The sequence below is a fragment of the Salmo salar genome, chromosome 20, assembly GCF_965601325.2.
Source record: "Salmo salar chromosome 20, fSalSal1, whole genome shotgun sequence".
Taxonomy (NCBI): domain Eukaryota; kingdom Metazoa; phylum Chordata; class Actinopteri; order Salmoniformes; family Salmonidae; genus Salmo; species Salmo salar.
Window position 1 is genome coordinate 14,413,802 of NC_138310.1, and position 15,597 is coordinate 14,429,398.

Here is a 15,597-nt window from a genome sequence, read left to right on the forward strand (position 1 = left end):
GTCGTGTGCTTTATTTGAGTTGAACCTGTAGTTGTTGTCTCTCTTGAAAGTAAAAGTTCATACTCCTGCTTAAGTAAAAAAAATATACATTTTCTTCTTTACCTTGTAATGATTTTTATTAGCTTTTTGTAAGAGACTGATTTATTTTTCTTTACTTTTAATTTCGAACTCATATTTAACTTTTGCCATGTATGAGATTATCATTCCCCTAATGTACGCCGTAAACGAGTACATTATCTGGTGTTGGTTTTTCTCTGTCCCCTATGTCTACATTTTTAATGTTAAAGGTTTACATTTTTTCATTTACGGATGTAATAAATTTGGGGTCTTGAAGATGAGCTCTTTTCATTCTCTATATTCTGTCACATGACATAGTGAATTTTCTGTTGGTGTAATTAAGCATGATACCGGAGACTGATCCGATGTCACTACGTCATGGATTTTTAAACCCAGTAAATTGTTGCGTGCATTTAAAAATAGTAATCTCCAGGTGTCCTGTAAATTATTTGTAAATTTGACATTTTTCGTCATCTTTGGAGGCTCCTTGAGATTGCTTTAAATCGCTACTTCTGTCAATCTTATCGAATATATGATTTAGGTTGCCTGCTAAAATAATAGTTATTGTCTGGATTTGATCTACCGTAATATATCTTGAATTCTATCTAAAAACACCAGATTTGCCCCTGTGGTATATACAGTGCATTCGGAAAGTATTCAGACCCCTTGACTTTTTCCACATTTTGTTACGTTACAGCCTTAATCTAAAATGTATTATATATATTTTTTTTTCTTTCTCATCAATACCCCATAATGACAAAGCGAAAACAGGTTTTTAGAATCTGCTTGCAAATTTATAATAAAAAATACCTGTTCAGACCCTTTGCTATGAGAAATTGAGCTCAGGTGCATCCTGTTTCCATTGATAAACCTTGAGATGTTTCTACAACTTTATTGGAGTCCACATGTGGTAAATTCAATTGATTGGACATGATTTGGAAAGGCACACAACTGTCTATATAAGGTCCCACTGTTGACAGTGCATGTCCGATCAAAAACCAAGCTATGAGGTCAAGGGAATTGTCCGTAGAGCTCCGAGACAGGATTGTGTCGAGGCACAGATCTGGGGAAGGGTACCAAAACAATTCTGCAGCATTGAAGGTTCCCAAGAACACAGTGTCCTCCATCATTCTTAAATGGAAGAAGTTTGGAACCACCAAGACTCTTCCTAAAGCTGGTCGCCCCGTCTAAACTGAGCAATCGGGGGAGAAGGGCCTTGGTCAGGGAGGTGACCAAGAACCCGATGGTCACTCTGACAGAGCTCCAGAGTTCCTCTGTGGAGATGGGGGGAACTTTCCAGAAGGACAACCATCTCTGCAACACTCCACCAATCAGGCCTTTATTGTTGAGTGGCCAGACAAAATCCACTCCTCTGTAAAGGGCACATGACAGCCCGCTTGGAGTTTGCCAAAAGGCACCTAAAGACTCTCAGATCATGAGAAACAAGATTCTCTGGTCTGATGAAACCAAGATTGAATTCTTTGGCCTGAATGCCAAGCGTCACATCTGGAGGAAACCAGGCACCATTCCTACGGTGAAGCATGATGGAGGCAGCATCATGCTGTGGGGATGAATTTCAGCAACAGGGACTGGGAGATTAGCCAGGATTGAGGGAAAGGTGAACAGAGAAAAGTACAGAGAGATCCATGATGAAAACAGAGCTTGAGAGGATCTGCAGAAAAGAGTGAGAGAAACTCCCCAAATACAAGTGTGCCAAGCTTGTAACATCATACCCAAGAAGACTCAAGGCTGTAACCATGGCCAAAGGTGCTTCAACAAAGTACTGAGTAAAGGGTCTGAATTTCTAAAAAGCTGTGGTTGTTTTGTCATTATGAGGTATTGTGTGTCATTTGATGAAGGGGAAAAAAACGATTACAATTTTTGAGTAATTGTAACGTAACAAAATGTGGAAAAAGTCAAGGGGTCTGAATACTTTCCGAATGCACTGTACAGTTAAATCAATGTGTATTTTTTAACATGTAAGGTACAATTCAACATTATAAAATGGGAGATTCATAGTATGAACACATAGTTATTGTATACATTACATAAACAGTGTGTGTGAGCATGTGGTCTGAGCAGACATTTAACAGAGAACACACAAAGCAAAGTACTTCTTTGTACTTTGAGGAACTGTGCCTTTTTAGGGCTTTTAAGCTCCTACTCCTCTCCTAATGTACCAACAGTCTGTGGATTATGTCATTGGAGAAAGACTGCCACTTACTGTGGTCAGTTTGTATTACCTTGTAAATTTAAAGGGAGAGTGGGTCCACCAAGAGACTGACATGAGATGAGTGGAGGCCCCACACATACTTCTGAGAAGTGTCTGATGCCCTCCCAGTCACCCTGTCCCAATCCCTCAGATAGAGCCCCTCTCCACCCTCACCAATAACGCCACTGAATCTTAGGTATAATGACAAACAGAATAATAAGGACTGAACATCCTCTCCTAATCTGTCCAGAACACTTATTCATTTTAAAGTAGGTTTTGCAAGTCAGATGACATTGTAGTATAGTTAAATCCTTCCTTCTCTCTCTCTCTCCCAAGCCAAACCCATCCCTCTCCACCTCCCCCTCCCAGATTGCACCCCCTTTACACCACCCAAGCCAAGTTTGCCCCAACCTCCCATCCTTACCCACCCTTTCCCATCCAAGCCAAGCTTGTCCCAAGCCAAGCTTGTAGCTTGATTAGGGCTTCATCGGTGCTTATGAACTCTATCCCCTACGCTCCCCTCCACACACACAGCACTGCCGGGAAGCTGAGGTAAGACTTGATCCTCTTTTCCTCCACTGACTGTCTAATCGGAATGTATTCCTTGAGTTTCTCATTCAACGTAGCAGACAGGTCCTAGACGAATTGAATGGACCGGCCGTCCTTTCTCCCTGTCCCTCAGAAAGTTTATTTTGGTCTGATAGTTCCACATCTCTCCTCCTCTTAACTTTTCCCTTCGCTTGTGGACTTCAGTGCAAAACACATCAGCTATCTGTGACCAGGCTAAAAAACTTTTCCAAGCCAAACCTTCATATCATAACCACTAACCGCTACACACAGCCTACAGTGGGGGAAAAAAGTATTTGATGCCCTGCTGATTTTGTACGTTTGCCCACTTACAAAGAAATGATCAGTCTATCATTTTAATGGTAGGTTTATTTGAACAGTGAGAGACAGATTAACAACAAAAAAATCCAGAAAAACGCATGTCAAAAATGTTATAAAATGATTTGCATTTTAATGAGGGAAATAAGTATTTGACCCCTCTGAAAAACATGACTTAGTACTTGGTGGCAAAACCCTTGTTGGCAATCACAGAGGTCAGATGTTTCTTGTAGTTGGCCACCAGGTTTGCGCACATCTCAGGAGGGATTTTGTCCCACTCCTCTTTGCAGATCTTCAAGTCATTAAGGTTTCGGGGCTGATGTTTGGCAACTCGAACCTTCAGCTCCCTCCACAGATTTTCTATGGGATTAGGGTCTGGAGACTGGCTAGGCCACTCCAGGACCTTAATGTGCTTCTTCTTGAGCCACTCCTTTGTTGCCTTGGCCGTGTATTTTGGGTCATTGTCATGCTGGAATACCCATCCACGACCCATTTTCAATGCCCTGGCTGAGGGAAGGAGGTTCTCACCCAAGATTTGACAGTACATGGCCCCGTCAAATGATGCGGTGAAGTTGTCCTGTCCCCTTAGCAGAAAAACACCCCCAAAGCATAATGTTTCCACCTCCATGTTTGACGGTAGAGATGGGGTTCTTGGGGTCATAGGCGGCATTCCTCCTCCTCCAAACACGGCGAGTTGAGTTGATGCCAAAGAGCTCCATTTTGGTCTCATCTGACAACAACACTTTCACCAGTTGTTCTCTGAATCATTCAGATGATCATTGGCAAACTTCAGACGGGCATGTATATGTATTCTTGAGCAGGGGGATCTTGCGGGCACTGCAGTATTTCGGTCCTTCACGGCGTAGTGTGTTACCAATTGTTTTCTTGGTGTCAATGGTCCCAGCTGCCTTGAGATCATTGACAAGATCCTCCCGTGTAGTTCTGGGCTGATTCCTCATGATCATTGCAACCCCACGAGGTGAGATCTTGCATGGAGCCCCAGGCCGAGGGATATTGACAGTTCTTTTGTGTTTCTTCCATTTGCGAATAATTGCACCAAATGTTGTCACCTTCTCGCCAAGCTGCTTGGCGATGGTCTTGTAGCCCATTCCAGCCTTGTGTAGGTCTACAATCTTGTCCCTGACATCTTTGGAGAGCTCTTTGGTCTTGGCCATGGTGGAGAGTTTGGAATCTGATTGATTGATTGCTTCTGTGGACATGTGTCTTTTTTACAGGTAACAAGCTGCAGGTAGGAGCACTCCCTTTAAGAGTGTGCTCCTAATCTCAGCTCGTTACCTGTATAAAAGACACCTGGGAGCCAGAAATCTTTCTGATTGAGAGGGGGTCAAATACTTATTTCCCTCATTAAAATGCAAATCAATTTCTAACATTTTTTACATGTGTTTTTCTGGATTTTTGTTGTTGTTATTCTGTCTCTCACTGTTCAAATAAACCTGCCATTAAAATTATAGACTGATCATTTCTTTATCAGTGGGCAAACATACAAAATCAGCAGGGGATCAAATACTTTTTCCCCCCACTGTACATCATTAATGTCACCATATTAGCTAACGTCATAGCTAGTCAACATAGCTACTAGAACTAACACGTAAGTAAACCCGCTACAATCGTGCAGTACAGTGTACAGGCAGCAAGCAGTTTAGCAGTTACACCAGCTCTAGTACTTCATTTTTAAAGAAACTAATTATTTGTTCAAAACTGTTCAACTGTTGTGTTTCTCTTTGAGTCAACTACTCACCACATTTTATGCACTGCAGTGCTAGCTAGCTGTAGCTTATTCTTTCAGTACTAGATTAATTCTCTGATCCTTTGATAGGGTGGACAATATGTCTGTTCATGCTGCAAGAGCACTGATAGGTTGGAGGATGTCCTCCAGGAGGTTGTTATAATTATTGTGTAAGTCTATGGAAGGGGTTGAGAACCATGAGCCTCCTAGGTTTTGTATTGAAGTCAATGTACCCGGAGGAGGACGGAAACTAGCTGTCCTCCGGCTACACCATGGTGCTACCCTACAAAGTGCTGTTGAGGCTACTGTTGATATTTATTTCAAAACAGTGTGTTTTAATCAATTATTTGGTGGCGTGAATATATTTAGTATAGTTTTATCTAAAAAGGATAACTTTTTAAATGTTTCACTATTTCTTTTAAATGAAATTCACTGAGGATGGTCCTCCCCTTCCTACTCTGAGGAGCCTCCACTGCTGTGTATACAGCCAAGTTATCATTACTCATTGTGTATTTATTCCTCCTGTTATTATTTATGTACAGTGGGGATAAAAGTATTTGATCCCCTGCTGATTTTGTACGTTTGCCCACTTACAAAGAAATGATCAGTCTATAATTTTAATAGTAGGTTTATTTGAACAGTGAGAGATTGCATTCAAATGCAAATCAATTTATAACATTTTTGACATGAGTTTTTCTGGATATTTGTGTTGTTTTTCTGTCTCTCACTGTTGAATTAAACCTACCATTAAAATGATAGACTGATCCTTTCTTTGTCAGTGGGCAAACGTACAAAATCAGCAGGGGATCAAATACTTTTTTCCCCCACTGTATGTTTTTCTCTTTGCAATGTTGGGAAGGGACCAAGTAAGCATTTCACTGTTAATCTACACCTGTTGTTTACGAAGCATGTCACAAATCACATTTGATTTCACGCACACTATCGTGCACGCACACACACACCTTCATGTTCACACTCACACCACACATTCATACGCGCATACAATCACATGCAGACACACATATGATCAGTGGAGTTAGATAGAGGTGAGGCAAGTTGGCAAGGAAGGGCCATGGCTAGAAAGTGATTACCAGGAGATGTGGAATGAAGACACCTAGGTTGTGTAACATCTTTGTGTGAGTTGTGGAGCAGCTGCTGTTCTCTCACATGTCGTGTCTGTCCAAGACAGTTGATGGTTTCAACACCAGGAACAAAACGCATTCCGATCCCGCCTTACTGTTCCACTTATCAACCTGATGGTGATTAGGGTATTGTTTTTGGCTCGATACTCGTCCTCCACTCCGCCACTCCTCCATTCCCAGGCAGATGGAAACTAGCCCTCCACTCCGCCACTCCTCCATTCCCAGGCAGATGGAAACTAGCCCTCCACTCTGCCACTCCTCCATTCCCAGGCAGATGGAAACTAGCCCTCCACTCCGCCACTCCTCCATTCCCAGGCAGATGGAAATAAGAATCTGTGTCATCTCTGGTTCTGCCACTCTGATAGTTTTCCAATAACAAACCAGGGGACAACTGTTGGGTGACTCCCATAAAAGTCTGAGAAGATACAACTTTTTTTTAGGTTGTTGTGAGGACACAGTGTCTCTTTATCTATCGCGGTTAAAGGAAAATTCCACCCAAAAACGATCTTTTGGTATTTGTTTCATTAGTCCGTTGTTGATATAGGCCTAAAATGTGTTGCATGTCAGCCATCAAGTTTTAAAGATGTATAACTTTCAAAATACTGAAATATTTAGCATCGTATGATGCTGCGCCTCGGTGAGAGGGAAAACAATTTCAAGTTGAATTTGGAAGTTGAAATGAATTAGTTTGTATTACTTGCACCATGCTAGTAGCATTGTTTAGCCTTTCGCTGTTAAATAGGATGAATCTTTTAACAATCTCATCCATTCACATCCTAACTGTATATACACTGAGTGTACAAAACATTAAGAACACCTTCCTAATATTGCGTTGCACCCCCCTCCCCTTTTGCCCTCAGAACAGCCTCAATTTGTCAGGGCAAGGTGTCGAAAGCGTTCCACAGGGATGCTGTCCCATGTTGACTCCAATGCTTCCCAGAGTTGTGTCAAGTTGACTGGATGTGCTTTGGGTGGTGGACCATTCTTGGTACACATGGGAAACTGTTGAGCATGAAAAACCCCAGCAGCATTGCAGTTCTTGACACAAACCGATGCACCTGATACCTACTACCATACCCCGTTCAAAGGCAGTTAAATATTTTGTCTTGCCCATTCACCCTCTGAATGGCACACATGCACAATCCATGTCTCCAATTGTCTCAGACTGACCAGGTGAATCCAGGTAAAAGCTATGATCCCTTATTGGATTTTAAGCCCTATGTCATGGGAAAGAGCTGGTGTTAATGTTTTGTACACCTGCCCTTGCACTGTAGGACTAATTCACTAATCAACCTTAACCCACCACTCAATGCTGTTGATCCCACTAACTATACTAAGCACCACTGTCTACCAGCAACTGGGACCTACTTTCTACTTTTGGGGGATGTTTTACATGTAGATATGATTTGAATATATTATTTATAATCATATATGCTTTATATATCATTTGTTTTATTATGATTTCACCATTGTCCTTTATGTTGCTGCTCATTTTATTTATTTGATCTGTGTTTTTCTTCAGGCTTTGTGTTATTTCATAATGTTCCAGTGGAGGTGGTTGGGCGCTAGGAGAGACGGACTCACAAACACAGACAGACAATCAGACAGACAAAAACAACAAGTGGAACAGACAACTAGCAGGATGGTGTCATGTAAATACAGTGTGGTGGTTGAGGTGTACACTGCACAGTAAAGGTGAGCTATAGTAGGCCCAGTAGAGGAGCCGGCCATCCAATCAGCAGGAGGTCTGGTGGTGAGACCCTGAAAGCCTCTCTGTAGATGAATAATGCAGAGCAGAGGGGCCGAGATAAGACGGACATTAACCTACATCTGGCCCACATCCACCCCCCCCCCCCACACACACACAGACACACACATGCACAAACACACACACTGTCCACCTCCAACACACACACCAGCAAACTAGATATACTAGATATACTAGATAACACTAGGCTCTCTCCTCCAGCACCACTTTCATCACCATCTACAGAGGAGTCTGTCCAAGGAATTTAGAGTGGGTTAATGGGGTAGGTGTTCAGGTAAGGCCATAGTGAGATATATGTTAGTGCCCAGACACACTCGACCTAACTCTGTCTCAGCACTCTGTGCTGAGATCTCATGTATTAAACACACACCTCTGGAAGGCTGTGTTAAATTAATCATCACAGTATAATTCCCCCAGCACTCCAACTCTGCGTCAGACAGACATATACACACAACACACACACACATACATACACACACATACTTTGTACATGCAGATACTACTTAACACATTTACAAATATAGAAAAGACGCACAATCACACATGCATCTCCACATGCTAACACGTTTACACAAATAGGTCAAATGCACGCAACACACACACACACACACACACCACACACACACACACACACACACACACACACACACACACACACACACACACACACACACACACACACACACACACACACACACACACACACTCATTAAAGCGGCAGTTCAAATGTAGGTCAGGTTTAATGTATTTAATTGATGATCTTACACAGGGTCACTGTTGAGACACATTTATCAGACAGCTTCCATGAGATACAGATACACACGGTTACACTTCCATAGGAAAATAAAACACAGGTTTTCATAAACCATTAACCTTCTGTTACCAGGACATATAGTATATCAACATGTTTTGCACATATTTGTACTTATTTCAGTGCTATATATTTTTTAAGAGAAATTAGATAGTCATTCTAACAATGAGAAAAATAAATACTGTATTAACATTTATTAAACTGGAAGTGCATCTTAAAGGTCTAATGCAGATGTTTTTATCTCGATATCAAATCATTTTTTGGGTAACAATTAAGTACCTTACTATGATTGTTTTCAATTAAAATGTTCAAAAAGAAACAAAAATATCTTCTTAGCAAAGAGCAATTTCTCAAGCAAGAATTTTGTTAGGACTGTCTGGGGGGGATCTGAGTGGGGAGGGGAAAACTGAAAACTAGCTGTTATTGGCAGAGGTTTTAAACGCTCTTTCTTATTGGTCTATTAACAAATTTCCCGTTTGGTGATGTCACCAGGCAGACCAAAACTCCATCCCACCAAAACAGGCAGAAATTTCAGACGGTGTTTTCATACAGCTCTTACACTATCATAATTTTCACAATTTCACAGTATTATTCCCTCATAGTGTGGAAATACAGTACCAGTCAAAGGTTTGGACACACCTACCCATTCAATGGTTTTTATTTATTTGTACTATTTTCTACATTGTAGAATAATAGTGAAGACATCAAAACTATGAAATAAATTCTAAATAAATCACAGAAAGAGTAGGTGAACGGATGATCTCTGCATGTGCGGTTCCCACTGGGAAGCATGGAGGAGAACGTGTGAGGGGGTGCTTTGCTGGTGTGGGGGTGCTTTGCCAGTGACACAGTCTGTGATTTATTTAGAATTCAAGGCACACTTAACCAGCATGGCTAACACAGCATTCTGCAGCCATACGTCATCCCATCTGGTTTGTGCTTAGTGGTACTATCATTTGTTTTTCAACAGGACAATGACCCAAAACACACATCCAGACTTTAAGGGCTATTTGACCAAGAAGGAGAGTGTTGGAGTGCTGCGTCAGATGACCGGGCCTCCACAATCACCCGACCTCAACCCAATTGAGATGGTTTGGGATGAGTTGGACCGCAGAGTGAAGGAAAAGCAGCCAACAAGTGCTCAGCATATGTGGAAACTCCTTCAAGACTGTTGGAAAAGCATTCCTCATGAAGCTGGTTGAGAGAATGCGAAGAGTGTGCAAAGCTGCCATCAAGGCAAAGGGTGGCTACTTTGAAGAATCTGAAATATAAAATATATTTTAACACTTTTTTGGTTACTACATGATTCTATCGACAAAGATCAGTGGGAAAAAGTTGTGATGGACTACTTTCTGCACACAGTCAGTGTGAACCGCAGTGACTTGACAAAACAGGCCAAACAAGCGTTCATCCATGTATACGGGTAAGAGTCTAGCTACATTTTCAGATATTATACAGTGCATTCGAGACTCTTCCTAGAGCTGGCCGCCCGGACAAACTGAGAAATCGGGGGAGAAGGGCCTTGGTCAGGGAGGTGACCAAGAACCCGATGGTCACTCTGACAGAGCTCCAGAGTTCCTCTGTAGAGATGGGAGAACCTTCCAGAAGGACAACATCTCTACAGCACTCCATCAATCAGGCCTTTATGGTAGAGTGGCCAGACAAGCCACTCCTTAATAAAAGGCACATGACAGCCCGCTTGGAGTTTGCCAAAAGGCACCTAAAGGAGTCTCAGACCATGAGAAACAAGATTCTCTGGTCTGATGAAACCAAGATTGAACTCTTTGGCCTGAATGCCAAGCGTCACGTCTGGAGGAAACCAGGCACCGCTCATCACCTGACCAATCCATCCCTACGGTGAATGGTGATGGCACCTTGAGTGGCCCTGCCAGAGGCCAGACTTGAACCCAATCAAACATCTCTGGAGAGACCTGAAAATAGCTGTGCAGCAATGCTCCCCATACAACCTGATAGAGCGTGAGAGGATCTGCAGAGAAGAATGGGAGAAACTCCCTAAATACAGGTGTGCCAAGCTTTTGGCGTCATGCCAAAGAAGACTCAAGGCTGTAATTGCTGCCAATGGTGCTTCAACAAAGTACTGAGTAAAGGTGTCTAAAGAGTGATATTTCAGTTTTTTTTCTTCTAAATTTGCAAACATTTCTAAAATCCTTTTTTTGCTTTGTCATTATGGGGTATTGTGTGTAGATTGATGAGGGACATTTTTTTTTTACTTCATTTTAGAATAAGGCTGTAAAGCAACAAAATATGGAAATATTCAAGGGGTCTGAATACTTTCCGAATGCACTGTATGTTTCTAATTTTGTCAAAGTCATTTTCATTGCAAGTTAAAAAGTACTGTTAGCTAGCTAGCGAACTCTAGCTTGATGGCTCGCTAGCTAACGTTACGTGCAATATTACCTCAATTTTTTTCCGTCACAGGGAAAATTTCAGGTCTTCTGAGAGCAAACTTGAACGTTGTAAAAATTCTGTGCAACTTCCAGCGTGTTTACTGTGAACAGGAAGGCTGTATCCGCTTTAAGTTACATTTTTAACAGTGGCCATATAGGCTACTGTGGCTATTTGATTACATTTACATTACATTTAAGTCATTTAGCAGACGCTCTTATCCAGAGCGACTTACAAAATGGTGCATTCACCTTATGATATCCAGTGGAACAACCACTTTACAATAGTGCATCTAAATCTTTTAAGGGGGGGGGGGGGTTAGAAGGATTACTTTATCCTATCCTAGGTATTCCTTAAAGAGGTGGGGTTTCAGGTGTCTCCGGAAGGTGGTGATTGACTCCGCTGTCCTGGCGTCGTGAGGGAGCTTGTTCCACCATTGGGGTGCCAGAGCAGCGAACAGTTTTGACTGGGCTGAGCGGGAACTGTGCTTCCTCAGAGGTAGGGGGGCCAGCAGGCCAGTGGTGGATGAACGCAGTGCCCTTGTTTGGGTGTAGGGCCTGATCAGAGCCTGAAGGTATGGAGGTGCCGTTCCCTTCACAGCTCCGTAGGCAATCACCATGGTCTTGTAGCGGATGCGAGCTTCAACTGGAAGCCAGTGGAGAGAGCGGAGGAGCGGGGTGACGTGAGAGAACTTGGGATGGTTGAACACCAGACGGGCTGTGGCGTTCTGGATGAGTTGTAGGGGTTTAATGGCACAGGCAGGGAGCCCAGCCAACAGCGAGTTGCAGTAATCCAGACGGGAGATGACAAGTGCCTGGATTAGGACCTGCGCCGCTTCCTGTGTGAGGCAGGGTCGTACTCTGCGAATGTTGTAGAGCATGAACCTACAGGATCGGGTCACCGCCTTGATGTTAGTGGAGAACGACAGGGTGTTGTCCAGGATCACGCCAAGGTTCTTAGCACTCTGGGAGGAGGACACAAGGGAGTTGTCAACCGTGATGGCGAGATCATGGAACGGGCAGTCCTTCCCCGGGAGGAAGAGCAGCTCCGTCTTGCCGAGGTTCAGCTTGAGCTGGTGATCCGTCATCCACACTGATATGTCTGACAGACATGCAGAGATGCGATTCACCGCCTGGTTATCAGAAGGGGGAAAGGAGAAGATTAATTGTGTGTCGTCTGCATAGCAATGATAGGAGAGACCATGTGAGGATATGACAGAGCCAAGTGACTTGGTGTATAGCGAGAATAGGAGAGGGCCTAGAACAGAGCCCTGGGGGACACCAGTGGTGAGAGCGCATGGTGCGGAGACAGATTCTCGCCATGCCACCTGGTAGGAGCGACCTGTCAGGTAGGACGCAATCCAAGCGTGGGCCGCGCCGGAGATGCCCAACTCGGAGAGGGTGGAGAGGAGGATCTGATGGTTCACAGTATCAAAGGCAGCAGATAGGTCTAGAAGGATGAGAGCAGAGGAGAGAGAGTTAGCTTTAGCAGTGCGGAGAGCCTCCGTGACACAGAGAAGAGCAGTCTCAGTTGAATGCCCAGTCTTGAAACCTGACTGATTAGGATCAAGAAGGTCATTCTGAGAGAGATAGCAGGAGAGCTGGCCAAGGACGGCACGTTCAAGAGTTTTGGAGAGAAAAGAATTTGATCATAATGTAGGCCTACCAGAGTGGCCTATCATCAAAAACAATTCCCAAAAATGCATCCCATAACATTTGAATGTGGAAATAGCAGCCAATGTGTGGTGTCCAATGTAGGTCTACAATTCATGAAACTTTTGAAAAAAATATATATGTATGGCTTGACATTAACCTGTTTATCCACTTGTCCTTCAAACAAGGAGGTGACTGAAAATGTTGTTGTGTTGTTGTTTGAATCAAGAAACCACTACAAAATAAAATACGTTATTATTCCCATACCATTATTACAGAGAATCAGATAAATTATGCTACCCTCTGCCTATTGGCTACTTAGCTTATTCAAGACTGTTGCATTGAAAGTGCCTAATATTGCGTTGATTCGATCACAATTGCCACAGTAAAGTGAAACATTGATAGTTTTAACAGGGAAAACTCTAGAACAGTGGTCACCAACCTTTTCTGGGTCAAGATCACTTTGAGTCAAAATGCAAGCCAAGATCTACCGCTCAACATTAACCAATTAAAAACAGTTCTGTAGCAATGAGGTTTGTGCAGTAAGCTATAGGCCAAATACATTATCACCACATTTTGGCTTTGCTTGAATTTTTATAGGCTGTATGATCACACCGGTAATAGATGCGTTGTTGAATTACTTGTGAAACACAGCTGAGTGAGCATACATTTAAATAGCTTTTTATTTTAATTTTAATGGACTGATGGAGCCTGCATCTGATGGTCAGTCTCAGCAGAGGGAGAGAGCAGCAGACTTAGGTTCCGCCTCTCAACATCCCTAGGCTCTCCCTTTCCTCCACTGACCAAAAAGGGACACCATCTTCCAGCTGGCAAAATTCGAGTCGCAGCGAATTATTTCTACCTCATGCACAAATTCATGTTGTTACTCCTATGAACAAGGAAAGTGAAATATTCCTCGATATTAAAAAAGCCACCAATAATAACAACGCAAGCCTATAGATACACTTTCCTACTCATTCATTACTTATGAAAGTGTTGAATACAAAGTGTTGAGAGTGCTGAGTAAGAACTTAAGCAGCAGCTCTTTGCTGTATACATTGACAGTCTCTCTCTAGTCATGGTTTTAAACGTTTTGAAATGTCACAGTATCAACTTTACTGTAGCTTTCTTTTATGCTGCTACCTTACTGCAGACACAGTCATCTGATCGATCCGATTGGCCAGCGGTAGGCCTATAGTGCACATAATTTGCTCCCTGGGCCCGCCGGGAAGGCAGAGTTTGTACCTTCAGACAAAAGTAATGGTTCAAAATGGCAGTGGTGTAAAGTACTTAAGTAAAAGTACTTTAAAGTACTACTTACGTAGTATTTTGGGGTATTTGTACTTTATTTGACTATTTATATTTTTTCCTACTTTTACCTTTACTTCACTACATTCCTAAAGAAAACAATGTACTTTTTACTCCAAACATTTTGCCTGACACCTAAAAGTACTAGTTACATTTTGAATGCTTAGCAGGACAGGAAAAAGTCCAATCCACACACTTATCAAGAGAACGTCCCTGGTCATCCCTACTGCCTCTGATCTGGTGAACTCACTAAACATAAATGCGTGTTGGAGTTGCCCCTAGCTGTCAAAAAAAGTAATAAAAAAGGAAATTGTGCCATCTGGTTTGTTAAATATAAGAAATGTGATGTATAGCATTTACTTTTACTTTGTATTTTTACTCAAGTATGACAATTGAGTACTTTTTCCACCTCTGTACTTAAGTACATTTAAAATATTTTACTCAAATAGTGTTTTAGTATGTTACTTTCACTTTTACTTGAGTCATTTTATATTAAGGTATATTTACTTTTACTCAAGTATGACAATTGAGTACTTTATCCACTTTTGCAAAATGGCAACAGTTCGCCTACCGGCACACAGGGCAGCAGAATCGGGTGCACCTACCACCAACAGCCCGAGAAGAATAAGAAAAAACTCAAGGCTTTATCATTGTTTTTTTTTTACAGAAATGTTTGGCAATAGACTAGGAATACATTGGACCGGTTGGTGACCATTGCTCTAGAAAGTTGAGTGAAGTTCAATCTCGTGCTTCTCTGTGTGAGCTGATATTTCTGGGTAGCGGTCCAGGGGTAGCTGCACAGCAGTCTCGGGGCTACTGTGAGAAGCTTAGAGGGAACATTGGTTATGTGCATGATCTGTGTAGTAATATTATTCATATCTCAGAAAGTCATTTGTATTGCTAGTTATAGCCTAATGTTAGCTCGCTAGCTAACATTGAACCTAGTTGGTTAGATTTAGCTACCTGCAGATTCATACAACAGCAGTTCATGCCTGGTGGCTAGCTATGACAATCCGTTTGTAATGTAACTATGGTTTTGGATTAATGTTCATTGTTTAGCTTCGTCAAATGATTCCATGGGGGTGATTACGGCCATCTATTGTACTTCATGAACATGTGTACATGTCTAGACAATAGTGACCCATCCACTAAGCTAGATGTGGCTGGGGGTTATAGCATTTCTTTCACATGACCCATCAATTTAGACAAGTGTGTCTGGGTAAGCGTCATCTAATATTTATACAATATTTCTATCTGGACACGTTCTATTTTTTATATTTCTACTATGCAAATATGTAAGTTACCATTTAACTGTACCATTTACACCTTCTGTATCCTGTGCATGTGACAAATAAACTTAGATTTTATTTGATATATTGTGTGTTTACCAGAGACGGTAATGTGAAGAACAACATGACCTGCACCAAAGTCAGATTAGGATATAGGCCAAGGATGAGATAAAGTGTATTTTTACTAATACTTTTTGCTACTACTTTCACCACTTTTAGACTTAAAATCTTTGGTTGTTTACTACACAACCTTACTCACTCTGTTTAGCACATGGCCTCACATGTGAATCCTTAAAGAGATGGGTGGGGCTAAGGCTTAA

General features: G+C 42.1%; 1 protein-coding gene across 3 annotated transcripts in view; it reads left to right on the plus strand.

The window, feature by feature from the left end:
* The window catches only part of LOC106580092 (BDNF/NT-3 growth factors receptor), an 85,047-nt gene that overhangs the window by 25,100 nt on the left and 44,350 nt on the right, over positions 1–15,597 (plus strand). The window contains exon 13 of one of the 3 annotated variants that reach the window (XM_082966214.1): positions 7,566–8,841. The exons of the other annotated variants lie outside the window; for them this stretch is intronic. Within the exon in view, the coding sequence (XP_082822340.1) occupies positions 7,566–7,612 (47 nt within the window). The 3' untranslated portion in view covers positions 7,613–8,841. Of the gene's footprint in view, positions 1–7,565; positions 8,842–15,597 lie in introns of those variants that run through there. 3 annotated transcript variants of the gene reach the window in all.